The sequence below is a fragment of the Rhineura floridana genome, chromosome 14, assembly GCF_030035675.1.
Source record: "Rhineura floridana isolate rRhiFlo1 chromosome 14, rRhiFlo1.hap2, whole genome shotgun sequence".
Taxonomy (NCBI): Eukaryota; Metazoa; Chordata; class Lepidosauria; order Squamata; family Rhineuridae; genus Rhineura; species Rhineura floridana.
Window position 1 is genome coordinate 39,357,752 of NC_084493.1, and position 26,519 is coordinate 39,384,270.

A 26,519-nucleotide genomic window follows, 5' to 3' on the forward strand; every position below is an offset into this window, starting at 1 on the left:
TCCCACTATTGTTCACCCCCACACGCTGGCAGCACCTCCATCTGTTCTTTCTCACATCACCACCCACACGCTTTCTCACAGACATACATCTCTTCTTCCATCCATCCATCCATCCATCCTCTCTCCCCCTCCCCGCTTTCTTCTCTCTTCCCCTCTTCTGCCCCCAGCTGCCTCCCCCTCTTACCCCACCCATGGGGCAATTAGGGTTAGAGAAAAAACATCCACTGGTGCCAATGGAAACTTTTTTAAACCTCATTGCCATGGGAAGGGGCTTTTGAGGGGTGGCAGCACTCAGGGAGCGAATGGTTAAACTGAGGAGCAGATGCCATTGGGGAGGGGGGAGGAAATGTACCCAGTTTGGTGAGTTTGCTTTGGCAAGTGGTGAACTGACCTCTAGGGTTGGTGGTCTCGGACCCTGGAAGGCAAGTAGTAGGAGTGTCCCAAGAGCTTCACTTGATCTCTGTGCTCAATTTTTTTTTTAAAGGAGGGGAGCATGAAAACGCATTTGAGATAATTTAAAACATCATCGTCGTCGTCATCATTATTATTATAAATTTGAGAAAGTCAACAGGTCTGTAAAGAGCTGGCTCAATGTAAGCTGCACTGAAATGAGGGTTTGCGCAAAAGAAATCCACAGGTGATTGTGTCCTGTCTGTTGAAAAGAGCAGAAACCTGGAAACTACTAGAGAACATAAGGTTTGCAAGGCTTGTAGCTCAGTGGTAGAGAACATGATTTGCATGCAGAAGGTCCCAGGGTCAATCCCCAGTGGATCTCCAGGGGGGGCTGGAAACCCATGGCTCTCTGGGTATTGCTGGACTGCAACTCCCATCAGTTCCACCTGACGTGGTCAGTGGTAAGAGATTATTGGAGTCCAACAATATCAGGAGGGCCACAGGGGCCCCACCCCTGAATACTAAGCTGGATGGACCAAATGGGGTGGCACTGTATGAGGCATCTTCCTGTGTTCCTACGGAGCTTGTGTTAGGGTTTAGTTAAGAGGTTCCAGTGGTCCCAGGCTGAGGTCTGAAGGCACATGTGGCCAGCTCCCTGCTGAAGCTAAGCAGGGTCAGGTCTGGTCAGTGCCTGGATGGGAGACAGCCTGGGAACCATATGTAAGCCGCCTTGGGTTTCTAGCATGAAAAGAAAGGCGGGGTATAATTGTAATAAATAAATAAAAGATGCTGAGCTTTGGCCCAGGAGAATTCCGGGGTTAGAGTCCTGTAATGTCAGAAAAGGTGTCCTCCTCCTCTGCATGTACGTTTAAGATGTGCTAATGGAATTTGGGATAATGAGGCACCAGGATTGGCTGGCTTGTTAGAATCTCCATGCCACATCCATGTGCCACCCGCTCCTTGTTTTTGTCTTCCTGCTACAGCAAATGGCATTATAGGTAGTTGGGTAAGTGTGTCTCCCGAGAGCAGGACTGAGACAGCAAGTTGCCTGCCTGATCTGCAGCCCAGAACGCTTTGTAGGACTGGACCTCTTGGTGAGAGCTTTCAGCCTGCAGATGGTTTTGCAATGAAAGCTTGTTCCTTGCTGCAGTGCAAGAAATGATAAATGGTGTTTTCATTTTGCTGCTACAAAGGGTCAGAGTGCCATCAAGGGCTCATGACAGCCCCACAGAGAAATGTTATTTCTGAAAGGAAATTTATTTCATAGCTCGAGGGGAAGTTTGGGTGCCCTGAATGGATTCCCTCTCTCAGTGTGTAAAAATGTGTTATTGTCCACAAGACAACGCTGTATGGCATGTGGTTGTAAGTGTTGCTGTGTGGCAGGCACTTAAACAGATGTTACACCAAATTTTGCAGCACCTTCTTGTGGTTCCTGATGAGATGCATTTTGGAGGAAGTATCTGTCTGAGTATAAAGAGCCCATGAGTTATTTCTGCTTTCTTTATCTATGGAGTCTTGGAAGCTGGTCTCCTCTTCTCTGGAAACCAGTGGATGTTCTTGACATTTGCTTGGCTCGTCCAGGGGATAACCCTGGTTTGTCCTCACTGTATTTTATTAATTGTATTTTAATAATTTTGTAAGTCGCCTAGAGTGGCCATTGGCCAGATAGGCGACGAAGAAATTAAATTTATTATTATTATTATTATTATTACTTGGGTCCTTTTGAAAACAAGGCCGTGGAGTTCCAAGGATCAGCAGACTTGCTGGGGTTTCTCTCGGGCTTAGAGCTACTCTGTGGGCAAGGGTGCTCCCTTCAGATGGCTGCTTCGGTTATCTTGTGCAATGAGGTTCGCTTTTTGTTCTGTTTTTGCTAAAATCCTTTGGAAGTGTCCTGCTGCATGATGTCACCATGGGAACATGCCTCTAGATGGCTTTTTTAGCAAGGTGGATGGGTGAAATAGGACTGTTTCTTGCCTCCTGCAGCAAGGCTGCCTCCTCAGCTATTTTGTGCCAATGAGCTGTTGTCACTGAAAAGTCACTTACACAACATAGGACTAAGAGGTGCTTGTCTGTGATTGTGCAGACCGGCCAGGAGTCCAGGGGCCCCTTCCCTCCCTCCCCCCTCCATCCCAGCATGCCCCTTTTTCTCTGTAATTCCATTTAAACGTCTGGGAGGTGAGTTTTAGGGGCCATCGGATCATCTTACAATGCAGGGTCAATGAACTGTGCTCGTCTTTTGGGCAGCAACCAAGGGGGCAGGGCTCCTGGCAGCAAGAGTGAGGCCAAGGGGTCCAAATTAGATGTTGGCCATGATGCCATAACCCTTCGGCAAAGCCAGATTGCCCTGTGACAGGCTCCAGTCTTCTGAACCAGTTTAGAGTTCTGCACTCAGGTATCCTGCTGCCAAAACTGCCCAGGGCAGCAAACAAAGGCAGTAAAAACACAAAACATCATAAAAACAGACTTTAAAATACATTAAAACAAAACATCTTTAAAAACATTTTTTTTTAAAAAGCTTTCAAAACATCCTATTTTTTTTAAAAAAAAAGTTTAAAAACATTTTTCTAAAAAAAGGTTTAAAAGCATATTAAAAAGCAATTCCAACACAGATGCAGCCTGGGATGCTTCATTTAGAACTGGACTCAGAACCACAGAGGGAGCTTCTAGATGCCCAGGCAAAGCTTGGCTCGTCTGCTTCCGGTTCCTGTCGGCACTCCTGCCTCTTCGGCGCAGGAGGCCCTTGTGATGGAGCAGCAGGCAGGCTTTGAGTTGGTCACTTCAGGCATCACAATAAGCTAGCATGGCTGGCAAACCTGCTTCATGCCCTGCGCTCTGATTCTGTTGGGCTGTCAGAGCACAAGCCATGGTTACCCACTTCAGACACTTCCTTAGTGGTGGCATGATGTTTGAATATTCCTGGGGATTCCCCCCCCCAACCTCCATGCATGTTTTTATTTATTTTAGCCCAGAACTGAATGCCATTTTTGATGGTGACATTTTTCAGAGATTTTGGGGCTGTGTGAATTCTATTATTGTTTTTAATTGCTGTAAACCGCCCAGAGAGCTTTGGCTATGGGGCGGTATATAAATGTAATAAATAAATAAATTAAATAAAATATTAAATGGGGGGGGTTAAAAAATAAAACAAGGTCAACAAAAGCTTGGGTGCCATTTCAAGTGGCAGCTTTCCTTATTTGCTGCATATTGCTGCTGGTGCATACTGAACACAGTTAAATCCTGCCTTCCTCCAAGCAGATCAAGCCGTGTATGTTGCCATCACCTCATTTTGTCCTCACAACGGCCCTGTGAGGTAGGTTAGGCTGACTGACACAGTGTCTGGCCCAAGGTTAGTTTTATGGCTGAGTAAGGATATGAACTCATGTCTCCCCAATGGATATGAACTCATGTCTCCCCAATCCTTGAGGGTCACTTCCATCCAGATGTGGGGAGTGCCCTCCGGATGTCTCTGCTCCCCTCCCCCCCCCGACTACTGGCCAGGCTGGCTGCTGGGAGCTGGAGCCCCTTCCTGATCAAACCACCACACTTTTTTTAGAAAGCTTCTTGCAGCTTTAGAAACACGGCAAAAGTTGTCCTTTGCTGCTCCAAATGGAATTGCTGGGGGGACGGGGACTCATTCATCTGCTTCCATTTTTTCTGAAAAAGATTTGGGCTGCTTTGTGTGGCAATCAGGCCCTGCAGCCGGTGGGGCCTCTCTTCCCTCTCCCCCTCCCCCTTTCCTGGGACCTGGACAGTCAGAGCCGGGCTGTTTTTATTGCCAGCCTGCTGGGGGGGGCAGGGGGGTGTTTGTCCGGAGGCCCTTCAAGGGGGCAGAACAAAGCCACAAAGGGATTGGCATTTTTAGATGTTGACAGATAAGCGAGGAGGGCAGCCGGCTTGGACACTTCCATCTGGTTTCTAGCAACCCTACATTTCATTACGCAGTGCAAGATTTCCTCCTTTCAGTTACTTAGTCTGTGAAAAAAATGCAATTATTGTCGCCCCAACCCTGCCAGTCATCTTTCAGCTGAGGTGTAAACCACTGCAGGGTTGGGGGTATCTCTAATTTTTCACAGAATGCTGCTTGATGAGAATAATTTAAGGGTCCTGTTGTAATGTTAGTTAGCAATAGAAATTGCATTTCTTATTGGAAAACAATGCTGAAACGGCATTAATTGCAGTATTTCCAAGCAAGCGTTGGCTTCAGTAGTCAATGTTCTTTGAGCCTTCACGGAAGTGATGCGTTGATGAGCTGCCCTGCCCCCCCCCCATCAGTGCTGAGAGGAAGTAATTTTGGAGGGGCCCTCCCTCCCTCCCTCTCCTCTCCGTTTGAACACCAAACCTGGCCAGCTTTTTATTTACGCCTTGAACGTATTTGCTTATTCTCGTAATCGGTTTCTGGTGTATTTACATTTCTGTGCTTCAGACGTGCATTTCTAAGGATCGGGTTTCTCTCTCTCTCTCTCCCTCTCTCTCTGTGCTGCTTTTCCCACCCTTCCCCCTTGCCAGTCCCCCTGGACCTCTGTTGCTTGGAGCAGAGTCCCAGATCCTGTGTCAAAGGCCACGACCCAGATGTCAGAGCAGCCCTTTCTGCTGGCCTCCTCTTGAATGATTATCTGGGGTTTATTGTGTTGGAGGGGATGGGGGCAGCCCAGTCACCCCAGCAAGGCTCTGCAGCCGGACTGCAACTCAACAATGGAACGGGGAGTTTCACAGAAGCACAAAAGATTAAATTAAAGTTGGACATTTGGCTAGAGAGCCTTAGAAATCCTCCTGGGCTGCCCATAATCCTTTCTTTTCTTGAAGGGCAACAAGACGTCTTGTCTAAGAGCATATTTTTAAACACCAAGGCAAGTTAACCTGAAAGTTTCCTGGGCTAAATTTATATCAAGTCACTTTGGCTCAGAATGAGTGTAAATTACTCGCATGAAGTCCTTGCTTCAACATTCTGTCTGCTTGGAAATAGATTTGCTGTTGGATCTAAGATACTCAGATCAGAAACAAGATAACGTCCAATGGCCTAATGGTTTAATATGTTACCATAGTTTTTTCCCCTCTCAATGCTTAAAAAAAAACCTGGTCCAATTTATGAAATGTTACCTCTGCACTCTCCGCCCACACCTCTTTTGCCTTCTTAAACCTTCATCTGTCATGAATGAGAGGCTTCTGGGGTGTGTGGGATGGATTCTCTGCTCCAAAAGAAGAGAAAAGCAACTCATGGTCCTGACCTCGGATTCCTTCTTAATTTCATCTAGCCCTGACCTGTTAGCTCAGTTCTGCCTTCTTGGACACTCACAAACATGTAGCAGCTGAAAGAAACAATGGCAGGATTTTTAGGGATTGCAGCATTTCACTTCTGTGACCTCCACAGGGGAGTCTGTAAACAGATGGTTTTCTGCAAAACTTTTGCCAGGAAACCCCCAAAACTTGCTATGACTGTCCACAACCAGACTCTCCCGCCTCAAATTCAGGGCCAGCAGTAGCAATGGTATCTGCCTTGTGTTCTCCATGTAACCATTTGTGATGCTTTTTTTTTGCTTCATTTAGCATTCGGGGGGGGGAACGTGGAGTCTAGTCGTTCTGCTGATCAACCAGGCAAGCCAGCTAGTTTGGAAACGGCTGCTGTGAAGCAGGGTTTTAAAGCATGGGCATGTTTCTGTGTGCAAAAGATTGACAAGGAAGCGGAGATGGTGGATTTAAACATTTCCATCCAGAAAGTGTACAGAGGAAGAGGGAGGAAGGATGGGACATAAATGTAATAAATAAATAAAGCAATTTCTTGGGGAGTGCAGGTTCCGGGGGGGGGGGGAATCCGGTTTGTTTAGAAACGGTGCATTTCTTTTTTAAAAAGAGCATCCTGGTCTCCTGTCAGTTATAAGGTGCTGGACGTATTTAGGATAGCTGCCTTGTTTTGCTGGCAGAGCCTTCAGGAACATGAGAAGAGCCTGGCAGGTGGCCCATCTAGTCCAGCATCCTCTTTGCACAGTGGCCAACCTGATGCCCCTTCTGGGAAGCCTGCAAGCAGGATCCAAGTGCAAAGAGAGCTCTCCCCTCCTGTAATTTCCAGTAACTGGTATTTGAAGGCATAGCCATCATGGCTAGTAGCCATGGATAGCCTTATTCCCCATGAATTTGTCTCATGAATTTGTCTAGTCTTTTAAAGCCATCCAAGTTGGTGGCCATCACTGCTTCCCATGGGAGCGAATTCCACAGCTTAACTGTGCACTCTGTGAAGAAGTACTTTCTTTTATCTGTCCTGAATCTTTCAACATTCAGCTTCATTGGATGTCCACAAGTTTATGAAAGAGAGAAAAACTTTTCTCTGTCCACTTTCTCCATGCCATGCATAACTGTATACACTTTTGTCATGTCGTCTCTGACTCGCCTTTTCTCTAAAGTAAAAAGCCGGGAATGCAGCGACCTTTCCACATTTTGGTTCATTTGGATCATTCTGATTGCCCTTTTCTGAACCTTTTCCAGCTTTACAATATCCTTTTTGAGGTGAGGCGACCAGAACTATACACAGTATTCCAAATGTGGCCACACCATGGATGTATATAATGGCAGTTTTTTCTTCAATATCTTTTGTAATGATCCCTAGCGTGGAATTTGCCTTTTTTGCAGCTGTTACACACTGGGTGGGCGTCTTCATCAAGCTATCCACTACAACCCCAAGATCTCATTCTCATTCATTTTGGAGCTCTTCGCAATCATTTAAGAACAAAAGCAGAGTTCCCAATATCAATCTTTGGGGGGCACCACTTTCTACATCCCTCCATTAGGAGAACTGCCCATTTATTCCTCCTCTCTGCTTCCTGCTGCTTAACCAATTCCTGATCCGCAAGAGGACCTCTCCTCTTATTCCGTGACTGCTAAGCTTCCTCAGAAGTCTTTTGTGAGGTACCTCGTCAAAAGCTTTTGGAAAGTCCAAGTACACTGTCTAACGGATGACTTCTGTTTATATGCTTGTTGACACTCTCAGAGAATTCTAGTAGATTAATGAGACAGGACTTTCCCTTGCAGAAGCCAGTCTGGTTCTGCTTCAGCAAGGCTCGCTCTTACATATATGCTGGGTATATCTTTAACATTACTTTCTACCAGTTTTCTCACAGCAGATGTTAAGCTAACGGGTTTGTAATTTCTGGGATCCCTCCTGGATCCCTTGATAAAGATTGGTGTTACATTGGCCACTTTCTAGTCCTCAGGGATGGAGGCGGATCTGAGAGTTACGTTACATATTTTTGTCAGAAGATCAGCAATTTCACATTTGATTTCTTTGAGAACTCTCCGGTGGATGCCATCCAGACCCAGCAATTTGTCAGTTTTATTTTGTCTGTTAAACCTAGAACTTCATCTCTCATCACCATTATTTGCCTCAGTTCATCAGACCCCCTTCCTGCAAATGTTAGTTCAGGCACAGGGATCTGTCCTACTGTATATCCTCCACTGTGAAGACAGATACAAAGAATTCATTTAGCTTCTCTGCAGTCTCTTTATCCTGCTTTAGCACACCTTTGACTCCCTTTTCATCCAAGGGTCAGATGGCCTTCCTAGACAGTCTCCTGCTCTGAATATATTTAAAGAATTTTTTTATGTTTTTAGTAATGTGCTCCTCAAATTCTTTTTTATTTATTATTTTTATTTATTTATTTATTTATTGTACTTAGAGACCGCCCCATAGCCGAAGCTCTCTGGGCGGTTTACAGTAACTAAAAACATTAAAACAAATATACAAATTTAAAAACACATCTTTTCAAAACAATTTAAAACACAATTTAAAACAATTTAAAATACATGCTAAAATGCCTGGGAGAAGAGGAAAGTCTTGACCTGGTGCCGAAAAGATAACAGCGTTGGCGCCAGGTGCACCTCGTCAGATAGATCATTCCATAATTTGGGGGCCACCACTGAGAAGGCCCTCTCCCTTGTTGCCAGTCTCCCAGCTTCCCTCGGAGTAGGCACCCGGAGGAGGACCTTTGATGTTGAGCGTAGTGTACGGGTGGGTTCATATCGGGAGAGGCATTCCATCAGGTATTGTGGTCCCAAGCCGTGTAAGGCTTTATAGGTCAAAACCAGCACCTTGAATTGAGCTTGGAAACATACAGGCATCCCTTACTGTCTGCTTGCATTTGTTTTGCCAGAGTTTGTGTTCTTTTTTATTTTCCTCATTTGGACAAGACTCTCGTTCTTTGAAGGAAGCCTTCTTGCTGGAATAGCTTCTCTGATTCTGCTCATTAACCATGCTGGCGTCCTCTTGGCCCTGGTGGTGCCTTTCCTGATCATGGTATACACTCCAGTTGAGCTTCTATTATTGTGCTTTTAAACAACTCCCAAGCTTTTTTAGAGTTATTTGACCCTCTGGACTTTGTTTTTCAGCTTTCTTTTTACCAATCCCCTCATTTTTGGGAAGTTTTATCTTTTGAAGTAAAACGTGACTGTTGGATTTTCTTGGCAATTGCCCATTTACATGTATGTTTAATTTAGCAGCACTATGGTCATTTCTCCCAGTTGGTTTGACAACACGTACATCTCGCACCAGGTCCTGGGTGCCACTTAAGATTAAGTCCAGCATCACCATCCTCTGGTCAGTTGTATCACCATCTGTCTGAGGTCTTTTAGGGTATCCAGAAATGTCTCACTCTTTGTCGTTACTGGAACACATACGTGGCTGGAATGTGGGCTCTTGTGCATCCTTTGCTAGGCCCACTTTTTGCCTCTGGCTGCACCCACCACTGGCCCCTCAGAAGGTTCCCCATCAGGAAATGTGGTGCTCTGGCTGAAAACGTTTCCTCACCCCCACTTCAGCAGCTTTGTGACAGACAGAAGTCCAACAAGTGCAGCTTCTTCAGCTTGGACATGCAGTAGTGATAGAACGTTACATCTTTTGAATAGCCTGTCAAGGTTCTGCTGGGAGAACATGGAGACAGTTCTGTACAATTCAGCAGGCGGAAGTGGCTTCTCATTGCATCCAGTCTGTCTTCCTCTAGTATCACTTTTCACAGAGGCTGAAAGGCCAGGGAGCTGGTGGAGGGGCCTCTCTTTTGCTGCCTTTTGTTGTGGACAACTGAATCCATCAGGACAGCTAGACCGGGGGTCACCAACCTGTCATCTGCAGGCACCATGGCACCCGCAAATGCATCCAGCAGTGCCTCTGGCAGGTCACCTGGAATCTGAGCTTTCTTTTTTCCTTTTTTTTTAAAAAAAGCAAACCTCTAAGCCCTACTAGAAAGGAAGTTTTGGAGCAAAATGTGCAGGTACCCTCCTAAATGATTTCTTTGGAATGAACCAGTCTGGCTGCTCCTGCCTGTCAGTGTTTGTAGCCAACAAGTGAAGTCAGAGCTGTGATTGATAAGTGAGTTGTTTGGACACCAGACAATAAGAATCTTTGGGGTTCCAAAGAGCTGCTGTTTTGCCCTCCCTTTTAGTGCACCTTTCCTGCTTCTGTCTTCTTTTCTAGTCCTTGGAATCACTATAGTTTGCCCTTCTGTTTTCTCTAGCAACCAGGATGCATCTTTCATGTGATGGGCTTGCCTGAGATCAGGTGGTGCCCAGAAGTTATTTGCTGCAAATACTACTACATAATAAAGTGCATGAATGTTAAAAAGAATCCCCCTTCCTAGAAAAGGCAAATACCAAAACTTAGTGAAGATACTTAGCCACATCTCCTGCTTTGCGGGAGCTAAAGGCCAGGGTCTCATTAAGAATTCACTGTATCGTTCACTTGCAGTACAAATGGTATACAAGTCTCTTTGTGTTTAATGGAGCTTACATCCAGGTAAGTGGGTACAGGATGGCAGACTAGGCTTTGGTTTAAGGTTGGCGTTTGGGAAAAACAGAGTTCTTGTGCCTTTAACAGTTGTATAGCAGGCAGAAATTTAACAGGTCAAGCCTTTTCTGGTATGGAAGTACAACTATGAGAAAAGCTTCACCATGACTATTCTCTAATTTTGTGTTATGCCACACCGCCATGGCAGCCATTATGTGTCTGGTGCCCCCAGCACTCTCTCAAAATTTGAAATGTGCCCTCTAGTCCCAAAAGGTTGATAACCTCTTAGGTAGACTACACCAGGGCTGGATTTGAGATCCAGCATCAAGTCTAGACAAACCTGCTTGCCCTTACTGTGACGCTGCATCTCCTGTGTTCCAGCAGCTGATCACTGGGAATGTCTGGCCAGAGATTGTCTTGCCTAGGTTTTGTTGAACCCGTGATATCGGGAAGCTTGAAATGCCTCTTCAGTCTTCCAACAGTGCTTTTGTACTCATCAGTTAAAGTGTGGCCAGAAACACAATTTTACCCTCCAGTTCCATCACCTTCCTTCAGACTGTTGAGATTTGAGGTTGTTCTGCGACATCAAAATCTTTCAGCCAACACTGCTCCATGTGGTGCCTTTCTGTGCCACTTTGAGAATTACAAAAGGAAGGGGACATTACTGGACTTCATTAGAAGAGATCTTTGGGGCATGTGATTTAGCTTTGTGTCTCGTTTTTCTCTTTTCGTTGAGGGTGCAGTCTGGAGTTTTGCTAAATTGTCGGTGGGGAATCTCAAAGTGTGGTCCCTTTTCAGAGGAAAGTGAGTAGCCCCCTCTGGTGTCTTGCTGCAAAATGCCACCACCTCTGGATGCTTGTAGATCAAAGGAGCATTTTGGAGGAGGGGAGCGGACAAAGAGGCATGTAGGATAACAAGGGCAGGACTCTGGTGCACACTTCTGAGGGTCCTTGTCATATTTCCCCCCACCTTGAACGCACGTACATGGTTTAGATGTCAGCATGGTCTAGCGCCTGTTGAAGCTGCATCAGCTGCACAGATATTTTGTTAATTTTTTTGGCAAAGCTGCATACACAGCAAGAAATAAGTTCACTTCTCCCTGATTTATTTATTGTGTTTTTATCCCACCCTTCCTCCAAGGAAGTCAGGGTGGCAAGCATGGCCCTGCCCCACCCCCACCCCATTTTATCCTCCCAACAGTCCTGTAAGGTAGGTTAGGCTGAAAGGTGGTGACTATCTTGAGGTCTGATAGTGAGCTTTATCACTGAGCAGAGATTTGGGCCCATATCTCCCCAGGTCCTCGGTTGATGGTGACACAGAACTAAAGAGTCTGTGTCCCTCCAGATATTGCTGGACTAGAACTCCCATCACCCCTGACCGTCGGCTACGCTGACTGGGGATGAGAGTGTTACCTGCAAGACTACCCCTGGCCAGTATATGCATAGGATCAAGGGTTCTTTCTTTCTCCCTTCCCCTGTATCTACACGGAGTCCTTGTATGTCGAACATTAGGCCACCTAAGCTCACAGGTTATCAACAGCAGTTGTCTAGTGTAGGCAGAGAATAGAATAGAGGAGACCCCACTCAAGAATTCTTGAGTCTTGGGAGGTACCAGGAATTTTCTGTTTGGGAGTCAGACTTCAGACAGCAGAACAGTCTTTATAATATATGCTATTTATTCGTGTACATTACAACTAAAACATGCACTCTAGGTGGCCTTAGCCATCATTGGAGAAACAGAAACAAAAACAGAAATATATATATATCTGCACAAAAGAAATTGCTGGATATCCATTTAACATCAAAGTATAAAACTCTCAAGGCACATCTTAATTAAAAGAAGTTATAATAGTTGAAGGCCTGAGTTAAACTCTAAGTCATATCACAGAGCCAAAGTACAAAGGACTTAGGAATACATGCCATGATATATCACCCATCAGATGTTATGGACAGAATAGATGGATGGTTCTCCTGCTTTCTTCGACCCCCTGAGAGCTGAAGGGCCCTGAGTGCTATGAAACCTGGCTTTTTATACACTCTCCTATGGGAAGGTGTATTCCCATTGTCTTTTCTCATGAATTCATTCCACAGATTTGTCATAAACATTCTCTTGGGACAATCTTACAAACAAACACCTTTCCTTTCTCATAGATTTGTATTTTATAAACATAGATGTTCTCAGAGATTAATATCAGTTCAGTGGCCAGGTTACTGACAGCCATTGAGAAAATCTTACTAAGATATCTCCTGTTCTCTTCATTGTTTACGTTCTAACACAGACTTGCTTATTTTGAATCTACTATCTACTCCCAGACTTCCTGGAGGTAGAAAAATGCCTGTCTTTTTAAAATGCTTTTTCTCCAACTTTGAAGGGGGGCAACTTCAAACTACTCCTGTCTTACTGTTGACTCCTGTACTTATAGCAATTTTTATACACTAGTTCAATGTCTTAAACATCTAAGCAAATCTAAGCATATGTAAATGATTTCAGCACAGTATATGTGTTTATTATATTATATTAAGCCATTATCTGGATCTTCCCATTACAAGGGGGACTGGAGGGCCGCAGGTTTCCCACCCCCTGCTCTAGGCTAGCTACCTCACCAAACTGGCTCATGTTGCCTGATGGCTCGGATCTGGTCCTTTGTGTTGCTCCACCCCTGTTATCTCCCAGAAGGCTTCAAAGGGAAGGGGCCACACGGCTTCGTGGCAGAACACCACAGAAGGTCCTGGCTTCAGCCTCCAGCATCTCTAGGTAGAGCTTCGAAAGACCCTTGTCAGAGAGCCGCTGCCACACTGCATTGTGTGTAGACACTCCTGAGCTAAGTGGGCCCAGGATCTGATGCAGTGTGAGGCAGCCAGCTGTGCGGCTGCTATGATTACCGCTAGGCCTTTCTCTCTCTACTGGTAGCACTTGTAACAATGGTCATATAGCTTATGGTCTTTTGTTACTTAAATGGCACCGATAAATGTATTGGGCACTTTCCATATATAAAAGTTGTTCCTGCCCCACAGAGCTTGCCCTTAAACACAAAAGTCTGGGGCGTATGGCCATCCTAGCAGGCATTAGCACTTAGCGGAGCTTCTGTTCTCCTTGCCCCGCAAATATGCCATCAATGCAAGAAAGTGAATAAAGGGAGAGGTGGGGAACAGAAGGGCTGTCTTTCAGAAGGAGTCTTGAGTCCTTGCTGTGAGGACGGCAACCTCAGACCTTGATCCAGAAATTAGGGGAAATTTGTCCTGAGCAGCTTTCGTCCTGTGGAATTCAGCGGCATCAGCTGTTTGAGTCCAATAGGGAAGTATCTGAGTGGGTCCCCATTAATTAATTAAATACTTTTATCTCTGCAGATCCCAGAAGGAAGTACCATGTAAGACTCCTGGCCTATAACAGTGTAGAAGATGGCTACCAGGCAGATCAGACGGTCAGCACTCCTGGATGTGTCTGTAAGTGTTGAAATTATTTTACTGAAACCACCAGGCATGATTCAGATTCATGCATGTATTGATAGCTGTTTGTTGTATGTTATCCCTCTAACTGCCTCTCTCAGATGTATTAGGTAGATAACATAAAAACCTATGCATGTGGGTGTCAAAATAAATAGATGGCAGTCCACAATATATGCTCAGACTGCTTGTTGCCAAACGTTTTGCACTGATTCTTCATTGGCTGGAGATCTAATGCCTTAATGCTGACTGTCCCTAACCCTTGGGCAAGACAGGATATTAATTTAGTCTTCTTCAAACGCTCCCCATCAGTCCTACCCATTTGCTACTGACGTTCCTTGTTGCCCCTTCTCTTTTTAACAGCTGTCCGTGACCGGCTGGTCCTGCCGCCGCCGCCCCCTCACCACCTTTATGCCAAAGCCAATTCCTCTTCTTCCGTCTACCTGCACTGGGGACGACCTGCATTCACTTCGGCACAATCTATTAACTACACCCTCCGCTGCAACCCTGTGGGGCTGCAGAATGCTTCTCTGGTCCTCTACCTGCAGACGTGTGTATCTTTCATTCTGATTGTTGCATTTTTCCCTTCTCAACAACCCTCCTGATCCAAATAACTGCCCATGCTCCTCTTAATTGGCACTTAATGGAACATCACTGGTTGCCAAAGCCTTCGGCAAGTGCTCAGACCTGCTCCAGGGCAAGCTCACGTTTTGGCCCATTGGTGTTATCAGCCTTCGTTTATTCCAACTTGGTTAAGTCAAGCTGCTGTTCCTCTCCTTCATCAGATGCAATCCCTGGGTGACATTATATGGGATATGAAATGATATTATGCCATTGAAACTAGCCTTGCCGGTTTGAATGGGGAAATTACTGCCTCCCCCTTGCCATTCTTTTTAAAGCCAAGTGGGTCGGCACCTGAAAGCATCAGAGACCAGAATGTCAAGCTTGGCGGAGTTAAAAACGGTTTGCACAGAGTTGTTCCTCTCTTAATGCAGCCAGGCTTCTCCTAGCTCGTTCTTGAAACTCAGGAATAGATTACAACCAAAGTGGCAGAAATGATCATAAATATTAGGCAAGATTCCATTTCCAAATGGCCCAAAGTAAAATTGTAATATATTTAGCTAATCATGATAGGGTATATAAAATTAAGCATTTTGCAGAGAAAGTGGATAGAAAGAGGTTTTTCTCCCTCTCTCATGATACTAGATCCCAACAAGGGCCACCCAGTGAAGGTGACTATTGGGAGATTCAAGACAGACAAAAGGAAATACTTCTTCACACAGTGCAGAGTTAAACTCTGGAGTTAGCTACAGGTTGTCGTTATGGCCACCAACATAGATGGATGCAAAGGTGGTTGAGATAAATTAATGCAGGATAAGGCTATCAGTGGCTACTAGTCGTGACAGCTCTTTTCTCCCTCCCCTGTTGGAGACAGAATGATCAGGGGACTGGAAATAAAGCCCTGTGAGGAGAGACTGAAAGAACTGAGCATGTTTAGCCTGGAGAAGAGAAGACTGAGGGGCGATATGAGAGCACTCTTCAAGTACATGAAAGGTTGTCACATAGAGGAGGGCCGGGATCTCTTCTCGATCATCCCAGAGCGCAGGACACAGAATAATGGACTCAAGTTGCAGGAAGCCAGATTTCGACTGGACATCAGGAAAAACGTCCTAATTGTTAGAGCGATACGACAATGGAACCAATTACCTAGAGAGGTAGTGGGCTCTCCAACACTGGAGGCCTTCAAGAGGCAGCTGGACAGCCATCTGTCAGGAATGCTTTGATTTGGATTCCTGCATTGAGCAGGGGGTTGGACCTGATGGCCTTATAGGCCCCTTTCAACTCTACTATTCTGTGATTCTATGATATATTTTTTTGGTTTTTCTGAACACTTAATATAAAATTTTGTGTTGTATATCACATGTATTTAGTATCTGGAGTTTTAAAATGTATTTTATTTTGATTGTTTTTGTCTTGATATGGTCTGTGGACTAATTTGATAAATAAAATTCTAATACATTTAACCAAATTATTTCCCCAAGAGAAATAATTCAAAACATTTCTTTTAAAGTATTTAGTAATACCCTTATTTAGATATTAAAACAGTTAAGGACAATATATTTTGTGGCCTACCTTTAGGTCAGTTTTCATGGGAAAATTCAAAGCTTGACCTGACTCCATCACTTACAAACACCCCATGGGATGTTTTGAAACAGCCCTCCTGAAGATGGTCAGTTAACTTGGAGACCTGCCTGTGGTGTTGTTTGGCAATTAGGTAATGTCGACCTCCTCAAGCCCATGTGACTTAGGGCCAGCCATAGCCCATTTCCTGTAAAGTGAGACCACTTCTGCCAGACAGAAGTAGTTGCTCATATTGGGGCAATAATGAAGCTAAGGAGAGAGTTTATATTGCAGGGAATGCAACTCCTGTGTAGGACTATCTTGCTTGTACCTACTCAAGTTCTGCCGTCCAGGACAGGTGTTGCTTTCATGATGAGTCAGACGACAGATTCTTCCTTCTCAAAGGGTCATAGTTCAGCTTTCAGCAATGGCCATCCTATAGAAGAGATATGCCAACTTTCACATGATCTGGGGATTATAGAAGATAATAGGGGGTCAGATCACTTTGATGAAACTTGATTAGCTGCTCCTGGTATTAAATCTTTCTCTCTTGTGTTTTTATGTTTCCAGCTCAGAAACTCATATGTTGGTTCAGGGACTAGAGCCAAGTACGAAGTATGAGTTTGCAGTTCGGCTGCACGTGGATCAGCTCTCAAGTCCTTGGAGTCCTGTTGTTTACCATGCTACACTTCCAGAAGGTGAGGATGGCACTGTGAACAAGTGTTCATGCCATCATAGGGTTACTAGCCAGTGAACAAGATCCCTCTGGAGAAGATGTCTTTGTGTCTGTTTTTGCAATCCTGCAATTCACCTGCCATGCAACGCCAATAAAATGGCTTCCTGGTGGTCAAATACTTGCATGTGGATGGATGCCAAGTACAATAAACCCTTTGTCTCTCTTGTGCTCTGAATTTCAGGGTGTTGGCTCTAGACATCAAAGAGCATCAGTTTCAGTGTCATTCTAGCTCTTTCTGAGGAATTTTTGTGTGCACAGGAGGGATTGCTCGGTTAGCATCTAGAAGTTTAGTTATATTGTGAACAATTCTAACAACCTGCCAATCATGTTATTTATTTATTTACTTACTAACTTATTTCATTTTTGTTGCCTTTCTTCACAAAAGGGAACTCAAGTACCTTACAATCAATAAAAAAGTTAAAACCAGTATAAAAACTTAAACAAAACAAAAAGTTAAAAAGCACATAAATGTAACAACAGTGGAACAGGCCACCCATTAAAAGGGGCTACGACATCAAAAGCCCTCCAAAATTAGGAGCCAGATCCCTGGGAGAAGAGAAATGCTGTTGCCTGGTGCCTAATAGCAGATAATGACGGCGCCAGGGATGCCTCTCTGGGAAGAGCATTCCATAAGCCGGGGGGCCACCATTGAGAAGGCCCACTAGTGTCGCCACCTTCCACACCTCCCTTAGAGGGGGCACCCAACGAAGGGCTTCATATGGCTAATGCAGGGTCCAGGTTGGGATGGTCCTTGAGGTATTTATTTATTTTATTTAATTTATATACCGCCCTAAGCCCAAGGTATTGGAGTCTTGCGTCCTGTAAGGCTTCATAGGTCAAAACCAGCACTTTGAATTGAGCCTGGAAACTAATTGGTAGCCAGTGCAGTTGTGCCAGAATGGGTGTTAGGTGCTCAGGCTTGCCCCAGTGAGCAGGCTGGCTGCTGAATTCTGCACCAGCTGCAGTTTTGAAACTGTCTTCCAAGGCAGCCCCACGTATAATGCATTGCCGTCATGTGGCTTGGAGGTTCTCCGGGCGTAGACAACAGAAGTCTGTGGAATTGCAGTTCAGTGGATTGTGAATGTTTCTGTGCTGCAGTAATAGTGTGTGGCTGTCTCCACAGCCCCAGCTGGTCCTCCGTTGGGACTGAAGGTCACTCTGATAGAGGAAGACACAGCCTTGGTGTCGTGGAAGCCACCCAGTGGACCTAGCACTGCTGTTTCACACTACACAATCCTGTATGCATCGAGGAAAGCTTGGATTGCTGGTGAATGGCAAGTCCTGCACAGGGAAGGTGAGTGAGCGAGCACGTCAAGTTGCTGTGGAAATGCTGTTCGTGGCTTTCAACTCCTGTTTCATCCGTGCAAATCTGAACTTACTCGGTGCTCAATTTTGTCAGACCTGCAGACTGTGGAAGCAGACCCTCCTTCTGGGTGGTTGATGGCCTGATAGAGTCCTGAGAGTCTTGGCTTACCCTTGGATGTTCAAGGGGTTTCCTCCACTCAGGGGTCAGCAGGGAGAAAAAAAAGGGAACAAGTCAGCCTACATCATCTGCCTCAACCAGGCAGCATTTTTCAAATTCAGTACTGGTGTCTGTGTTGGAGCAGCAGAGAGTTCCTGTGACGATGGCTAGAGGCCCAGGTGGCTTTGTTGTTGTTATGTGCCTTCAAGTCAATTATGACTTACGGCGACACTATGAATCAGTGACCTCCAGTAGCATCTGCTATAAACCACCCTGTTCAGACCTTGTAAGTTCAGGTTTGTGAATCATTTGCTCAGTTTGGAGAGGTCCTTTTGGAGCTCTTCACAATCCCTTTTTGTTTTAACGATCCTGAACAATTTAGTATCATCACCAACAAGATAAAAAGCCGAGGTCTCAGTACCGATCGTAGGGGGACTCCACTTTCTACATCCCTCCATTGGGAGAACTGTCCATTTACTACTGCTGATCTCTCCTTCCTGCTGCTTAACCAGTTCCTGACCCACAAGGGGACCTCTCCTTAGATTGGGGAAGATTCTACTCATGGAACCATGCCCTACAGAATATACCCCATGGCATGTTCTGTGGTTGCCCCCTGCACCATGGAATGCCCATCCCTCTCCTGCACATGAAGCAGCGACTCACCGTTGCGTCAGGTCCTGGGAAGACTTACCCTTGTGCCCAGGCTTTGCCTGACCAATATGATGGAATCCACTTTGAGGTGTAGGAATCCCTTGAATCTGTGTTTTATATGCTTTATGTTTTATAGTGCTGTATTTCATTTTAATGTGTATTGTTTGTTACCGTGTACATAGTGTGCACCATTTATAGAGATTTTTGAAATATTAAGTGTTTTAGAAATGCTTTTAAGTAAAGCCCATCCCTGTTCTACATGAACAATGTAAATGTGTCGATCCAACTCACAGCTTGTTTGTTGCCTTCATAACACATCTGCTACCCTTAAAAGATGTTGTGCCCTTAAAATAACAGGTGCATTGTTGCTGTTTAATATGTTGCAATACTGTTCGTTGTTTCTTAAATAAAGTTCTTCCGTACATCATAATGTAGACAAGAGGAAATGATTATATTGATAAATAAACAGGCTGAAGCTGCAATCTCTGTTGTGGTCCACCCAGCTGCCTCAAGCTATCTAGATCAACTTTGCCCAAACTGGTGCTCTCCAGCTGTTGTCAGACTCTTAACTCCCATCTGCCCCAGGCAACATGGCCAACAGTCAGGGATGATGGAAGTTGGAAGTTGTAGTCTAGTAACAGCGGGAGGGCACCAGGGTCCAGGTAAAACCAGATGGACACGTCTGGGTCTCAGAGAATATGATGCTCATCAGTTATCTGCATTGAAACATCTTGCATGATTTTGTCTTTGCCCCCAACAGGAACTATCACAATGGCTTTGTTGGAAAATCTCATGGCAGGAAACATCTACCTCGTTAAAATAGCTGCTTCCAATGAAGTGGGGGAAGGGCCTTTCTCCAATGCGGTGGAACTTGCTGTCCTCCCAAAGGAAGCATCAGAATCAAACCAAAGACCCAAACGCTTGGATTCTGCAGGTGCTGACACAGGTAAGCATCAAAGGTTTGGGAGTGTCACCTGATCAGGTCCTGGGATATGATATAGCTGGGCGTGTTTCTTGGTGAATTTCTTTCCAATGGGGAGGTCTGACTTTGCAAAGTCCTTTTTAAAAAGCAAACTAGTAAGAGATTAGGACTCTTACAGGTCTGGTTGGCACTTCTTGCATTGTTAGACAAATCGCAGCAGCAGCCCAGTCAGACACACACTTCTCACAACACATTTAACCTACCATGGTTCACATTTACAGTCTCTTCACATATTGTTATTAGTGGCAGTAGGTAGTACTTGTTAAAATACACTTTTATATGTTGCTTTCTGTCACAAAGTGTCTTCAAAATGGTTTACAGAAGCACTCAAAGCAATATAAATACGAATCCTAAAATACAGCTTAAAACCACAGCAATAAAACAGTTATAATCAGCAAAATAATACCAGAAAGGGGCCAGAGCTGAAGTAACCTGGAAAAACAAAAGAAGTCTTTGCTCATGGAGTGAAATCCCAAGAAATCCCAAGGAAGCAGAGTTAGTGCCACCAGAAAGGGAGGGAGGGAGGGAGGGCGGGCAGGCCTCGCCTGAAAAACTGAAACAGCCGCAGCAGCAGCAGCAACTGTCATCATCCAGGAAGAGAAGGTGGTAGCCAGGCCAGGGAGTGCGGCAGAGAGGAAGGCCGGCCCTCCCTCCCTCCCTCCCTTGCAAGAGACAGGAGACGTGCAGCAGCCGCAGCACCAGCAGCGTTGCTCCACTGTCCACTGGGAAGCACAGCCAGGTTATGCCTGGGTTGTTAGATAGAGACCTGCTGATAAGAGGAGGGAGGGAAACCTCGGCTTCCCTCTCTCACAGAGAAGTGTTCAGAAATGTGGCAATGTCTGGTTTACCAGGCCCTGCAGCTGGGGGGCTGCTTGCCTTGGCCCAGGTACACAGAAGCAAACCACTTGCTTAGGGCGAGGCAGCCTCCTGTATGGCACCATACCTTGGAGAGGGCAGGGCCCCTGGGAGAGCCCAGGAGCCGGACAGGAAGGCCTCAGGGGCTGCAGTTGGTCCCTGGGCCTGAGGTCTGTCCCCCCCCCAAGCTGTTCTCTGATGTTGCCCAGGAATGGTGTGATTGACTGGGCACCCACATAGGAAAAATGGCCCGGCCAGGTGAACTTGCTCAGGGTTTGCGGATGTCTGTGTGGAATGCTTTCTTGCACGTTTACTAGTGAGGGATGCGTGGAAATAGTGCTCCCGAAGGTGTGGCTTTCCTTCTTGCAGCTTCTTCTGGCTATTACCAGCTGGACCAGAAGTCAATGACAGGCATCATTGCAGGCGTGTGCATTGCCCTGACGTGCATCTTGATCTGCATCCTCATCCTGATCTATCGCAGCAAAGCCAGGTAAGTTGAGCAGCTCCAAAATGCCCCAAAGAGATGAGGGGCTGGCGAGGCAAGGCTGGGGGCAGTGGCATGTGTAAGGACCTTCTTCACTTGGAACAATTCAATATGGTGGAGGGGAAGTCTGAAGACTGCAACTTTGACACAGAACAGTTGCCTGTGGATGGACACTGGCTGTTCTGCGTGGAGATGCTTGCCTGACGTGGGTGAATTTGCAGTACAAAACTGTTTTGCTTTTATACCCCAAGCCTTAACGCTTCTGGGATCTGGAGCCAAAACACACAAGCTGAACAATCAAGGGTGCAGCTTTTGCTGGGCTGACCCATTTCAGATTGCAGGTAGGGATGGGGGGGGTCACTTGCTCAAATGGTCCCCTGTTGTTGTTTTTAAATGAACGCTTCAGGGAGGGAGAAGGCAAGGGTAGAACCTTGTTGGGTGTGTTGTAGGTTTTGTTCTGTTTTGTTTTTTCCTGCTGGGGAGGGGACTTTTTAAGTATTCAAGTGTGCATTCACACACAGACACCCCTGAAATCTAAAGTCCAGTGCCAGATCAATCTCATGGGGCTGGGCCTTGTGTAGCTTGGCTCCTGGATCAGCATGAATGCATCCATCCTTCAATCACTGTGGCAGGCTGCTTTTAACAGGGCTGGGGAAGCGGGGAGGGTGGAATTCCAACCATCTATGTTGTCTGGGGCTGGAATCCAGCAGCATCTGGAGGGCCAGAGATTCCTCATCCCTGACTGAACAGGATCTTAGCATGTAAGACTGAAAGGGATTTGCCTCCGTCTAGCCTGCTGGTCCAAGGCTCACTTACCCTTGGCTCTTTGTTCTGCAGGAAAACATCGGCCCCCAAAAGCATCCCTCATGGTTCCGACCAGCTCTCTCGCCCCAGCATCTCTTCGGGGAGGGCCAGCGAGGTGGGCAAGAGCATCGAAGGCCTTGCTGACCATGAGGACTCTTTACTGCCCATAATGGCAGGCACCAGCTTCCTGGATGCAAAGGTACAGCAGCCGCCTCTCCTCTAGCCTCCCAGCTGCCACCACCTCATGCACTGTGGTTGTAGAAGACTTACTTCCCACCCTGCCAACTCATTTGGGTCACTCAGGGCAGCGTACAACAGTTAGAAGCAAGACAATCTCACAAAAGTGGAAACAGGCTTGGCAGATGCCAACATTTTGACATGAGAGCCCGCTACACAAAAATAATCTGCCCAGAGAGAGATGAGTGCGTGTTGGAACAGAAAGGCCACGTAGTCCTCAAAAGACAGTCAAGTGGGGAGGGCCCCAGTGGTTCTTAAGGGCTTAGGCATTCTGCTGTCGGGCTGTGGCTACCAAGAGGTCCTCCCTCACATCTAGCTAATTGTACCTCAGCCGCAGGGACACAGCAAAGGGCCTCTTCAGTGGCTGTGGGCAGGCTGATTTGGGAGGAGATGACCCCTCAATTATCCTGGATCCAGGCTGCTTGGGGCTTCAGAGATCATCTTTGCATTGTGCTTGGAAACAAATTGGCGCCTGGAGCAGCTGTTGTATTGTAGACCAACTTAAGTTTCTCATGCTGTTCCGAGGCAGCCCTCCACGTGAAGCGTATTATTACTACCAACCTAGATGTAATTAAGGTGTGGGTGAAGGTTGGGCCTTTCCAAAAAGGGCACAGGCCTAAGCTGGGCCCAGTCCATGAGTACCGTGAACCTGGTCTTTCAAGGAAAGTCCTGTCACACCCAAGGCAGGCTGAATCACTGCTCCAGAGTCTCTCTTTTTCTGTCTTGTCTGGATTAAATGTCAGTTTATTAGCCCATTACTGCCCCCAGGCACTGATTCCAGCAGGGCCAGGCCTACCATCAGGCAGAGATTTTGGGTGTCAGGAAGGGCAGCAAATTACTAGCTAGTTAATGTGGTTATTGTTGTATTGTTACTGCTGGGGGAGTGGAAGAGGTGCTTGTGGGGGCAGGGGGGTCGCCCCAGGTGTCGAGGTACCTTGACCAGCCCTTCCGTGCTACTGTGCATGAGGTGTGGTGGTGGGTGCCATTTGCAGCACCACCTCGGGCAACAAAAAATATTGTGCCAGCCTTGAGTTCAGGCACTTCCGGATATCTGATGAAAAGGAGAAGCAGGGCAGTGTGTTGCTTGCTTGTTGAGGACAGCACCCTCCACCCCCCAGGCAGCCCCTTCGGGCGACTCTGTGAAGATGCTATATAGTGTGGGGGACAGAATTGACCCCACTGTATGCCAGTGGCTGTGGCACCAGGCAGGAGTCCCCCAGCAATGCTTTCTGGAAAGGATCCCTCAGGAAGGACCGGGGCTGCCAGAGAATGGGGCCTCCCAAGTTCATCCTGCGAGATGGTCTGGGAAGACCCCGGGCAAAGAGTTCAGAACCCACCCAGCAGAACTCCTCTTCAGCTCCCAGTGTAGAGCGGCTCCCAAGGCAGCCAAAGTGGCTTCAGTCCCAAAACCAGGCCTGAAGCGAGAGAGAAAGACATCTAGGGAAATCTGTGTTGCTTTCTGAAGGAAACCTGTCATGCCTGAACCAGCCAGGAGAGACTGAGATAATGCTGCTGTTTATCCAGGGAGTTCTCTCCCCTCCCCCGGGCTGTAACATTCCTTGATTTATTCAAATAGGGAGTTCTTTCAGACAAGTCAATTGCTGCAGGAGGAAGCCCGCTAGCCCTTCTCTGGCGGCTTTTAGGGAGCAGCAGACCAAGGTTGCATTATTATGATTATTATTAATTACATTTGTGTACTGCCCCATAGCCAAAGCTCTCTGGGCGGTTTACAACAATTAAAAACCTTAAAAACAAATATACAAACATACAAATTTAAAAACACTTTTTAAAAAAAACCTTAAAAACACATGCTTAGTGCAGAAAGCTTGTTGTTTTTGCTGTGCAGTTGGTACTCTGTGCCAGGCTTTATCAAAATTATTAAAAATGGCCTTTTCCATTTGAAACTTGTGATCTAAAACTGCAGCCCCACAAAAGTTGCATTTCACCCAAGTGCTGATGGCCACCACTGTGCTCTCTGCAGAAATCAAGCAGACTTCTCTGGGCATTTGGGGAGAAGGGGTTGGCTACGAGGATTTGCAAGGCTGAAAACACAGCCCTGCATATGTTTACTCAGAAGTATGTCCCACTGTGTTCAGTAGGGCTTAACCACCAGGTAAGGATGCATAGTATGGCAACTTTAGCCAGTCTGCTGCCGGGAGACAGCTGAAATTGCTGGAGGTGGGTTGTTCATAAACTCTTAGTGTGGCGTTGTGTAGACCTTGTTTTAATTTCACCTGAATCCTCTTTTCATCAAGTAACGTAAGATTCCATTGCCTCTTTTAGGGTGGTACCAATCTGATTATAAACAGCTTTGGCCCGATTGCAAAGAACAGCTCTAAGAAGAAATGGCTGTTCTTTCAAGATTCTAAGAAGGTGAAGTCGGAAGAGGTAAGAGAATGACTGACTGAGAATGCAGACATTCTCCTGGGTAAGACGGGGGACCAAGAGTGGGCGGGGGGCATACATATTATTCTGCCTCCTTGCCTGAACAGCAGGCACACTTACTTATAGGCAAGGCAGTGATCCTGTATTAAAGCAGTTAATGCTACCGGCTCAGAGGCGTGCAGGAGCTCGTCACCGTCAGGCGAAGGGTTTGCAGGGCCAGAATTCCCAGGTCCGAGATCTGTCACAAGGCTGCAGAGGGAGCTGCAGAGGTGTCCCGAAAGGTGTCCCCTCCTGCCCACCACGCTTTGAGCAGAGGCAGATGCTTGAGAGCATCCCGGCTCCTGTGGGCGTTCCTAGCCTGAAGGTGGGCGCTGCGCCTAGAGGGATGTGCCTCCCCTTTTCTTCCGATGGCCACCTCTCCCTGGGAAACGGTGCCACCACCACCACCCCGAATCCTCCCAGCCAGTCATACCAGACTGCGCCCCAGCGGGGAAATGGCCTCTGCACTCTGGCAGCCCCCTCCCTGCCCTCCATGGGCGGAAGAGAGGAAGCCCCTGGGACTCCTGCTGCAGTGCTGGAGCGGAGGAGGCCAGCCAGGCCCTGCTGTGAGGTCTTGCCTCCTTCCCCCTCCTTCCTGTGGCCCTGTTCCTCCAGCGCAGGCCGAAGGCTCAGAGGGAGTCTGGACCTCCCCTCAGGCTTGAGCCTGGACCTCTTGGGTCGGGGAGTTGGCCTGGTGAACGGATCCCAGGGACACCCCTCAAGTGTTCGGTATTCTAAAAATACCCGAGAGAAATAGGAACTAATTTGGTTGGTCCTATTTCTTAGCAGAGATATAAAAAATACAAGCAGCAGAATGAGAATGTAAACCAGGCCCACCTTTCTCTATGTAAACAACAACAGACACAATCTTTTAGGTAAAAAACAATCTTTTAGCTGGGGCGGCTGCCTCACTTTGCCTCACGGCAGACAGAGCCGGTCCTTGTTAGAGAAGGTGCTGCTCCTTGCCTTTATTTCAGTCTCTAGCCTATTCCATTCTGAGGTCTTACGGTGAGATGGGAGCAGACTTGCAAAATCCTTCATAGCGCTGGTATTGCCTAGTGAATCAAAGGAAGTGCCCAGTTCAAATCGTGCCTCTGCCATGACCTCATTAGGTGACCTTAGACAAGGCATACTCTCTCAGCCTCACTTCATGTGCAAAATGGGAAAATAACAATACTGACTTAACTTAAGGGGCCTTTGTAAGGGTTACCGCTGTAAAGAATTCTCACCGGGGGGTCAACTCCCAAGCCCAGAGCAATTGATCCCAGCCAGGCACAACCCGTGCCTCCCTTACCAGGGCTGAGTAAACCAACACCAACCCTGCAAGGTAGGTAGACTGCCACCACCCCTTAAACCTGGCCACCCACTCTGCGCCAAGGGGAAACCCAAAGTGCCAGAAATAGACCTGCCAAGGACTCCAGAAGCCAGCAGCCAAGGATGCACTCCTTGTCTTGGAGCCTCAAGGCAAAATACCGAACTATACGGTAGTCTGTGGCAAATTGGCCAAGGTGCTGGATTCAGAGCCAGTTTCCCCCTGAAATGAACACACACTGGTAAATAAGAGGTAGTTTATTAAAATAGAAGTGCAAAAATATAGCAGCAAAATAACTCCTTAAACCAAACATCCCAGGGGTTAGGTAAAATACAAAATGCAGAGACTTCAAGTCACAAGAGAAAGTGACAAATCTGTCTAGCTTATTCTATACTCACACATTATAAGAAAACAAGCAGAGTAACTTCATGGTTCCGCATCTCTGCAGAGATGCATAGCCTGAATAGCAGATGGGACCCCAACATCAGGTAGCACCCAGGAACATTGGGGAACAAAGACCCAGAATCTTAGTTCTATTTTTATGGGGAAAAGCCCAGTAACAGCCAGGAATTAATTAGCCAATCGGGCTTTCTGATGATGAAATCTTCCAGAGCTTTCCACCTAATGGTTGCTCACTTCTCCAACTTTCTCAGCTCTGTGGCCTTGAGGTCCCAGCCTCAGGCTGATAAGCAGGTGTTTTTACTCACTGCCTAATTAATTGAGTTCAGCTGTGAGAACCAACAGTCTCCTGGCCTTCTAGAGGCCCCAATTCAGGCAAGATGTTCCCCCCACAATTCCTTGCCACAAAACCATATTAAGAACCTTGACAAGCCAGGCGCTCTTGACAACCAC

The 26,519-nt window shown here is 46.6% G+C and overlaps 1 protein-coding gene across 1 annotated transcript in view; it reads left to right on the forward strand.

Moving 5' to 3' along the window:
• The window catches only part of PRTG (protogenin), a 118,349-nt gene that overhangs the window by 83,290 nt on the left and 8,540 nt on the right, over positions 1-26,519 (forward strand). The window contains exons 11-18 of the mRNA XM_061595353.1: positions 13,504-13,599; positions 13,963-14,149; positions 16,291-16,418; positions 17,580-17,750; positions 19,330-19,515; positions 20,776-20,896; positions 21,728-21,893; positions 24,215-24,319. Of these exons, the coding sequence (XP_061451337.1) occupies positions 13,504-13,599; positions 13,963-14,149; positions 16,291-16,418; positions 17,580-17,750; positions 19,330-19,515; positions 20,776-20,896; positions 21,728-21,893; positions 24,215-24,319 (1,160 nt within the window). The remainder of the gene's footprint in view (positions 1-13,503; positions 13,600-13,962; positions 14,150-16,290; positions 16,419-17,579; positions 17,751-19,329; positions 19,516-20,775; positions 20,897-21,727; positions 21,894-24,214; positions 24,320-26,519) is intronic.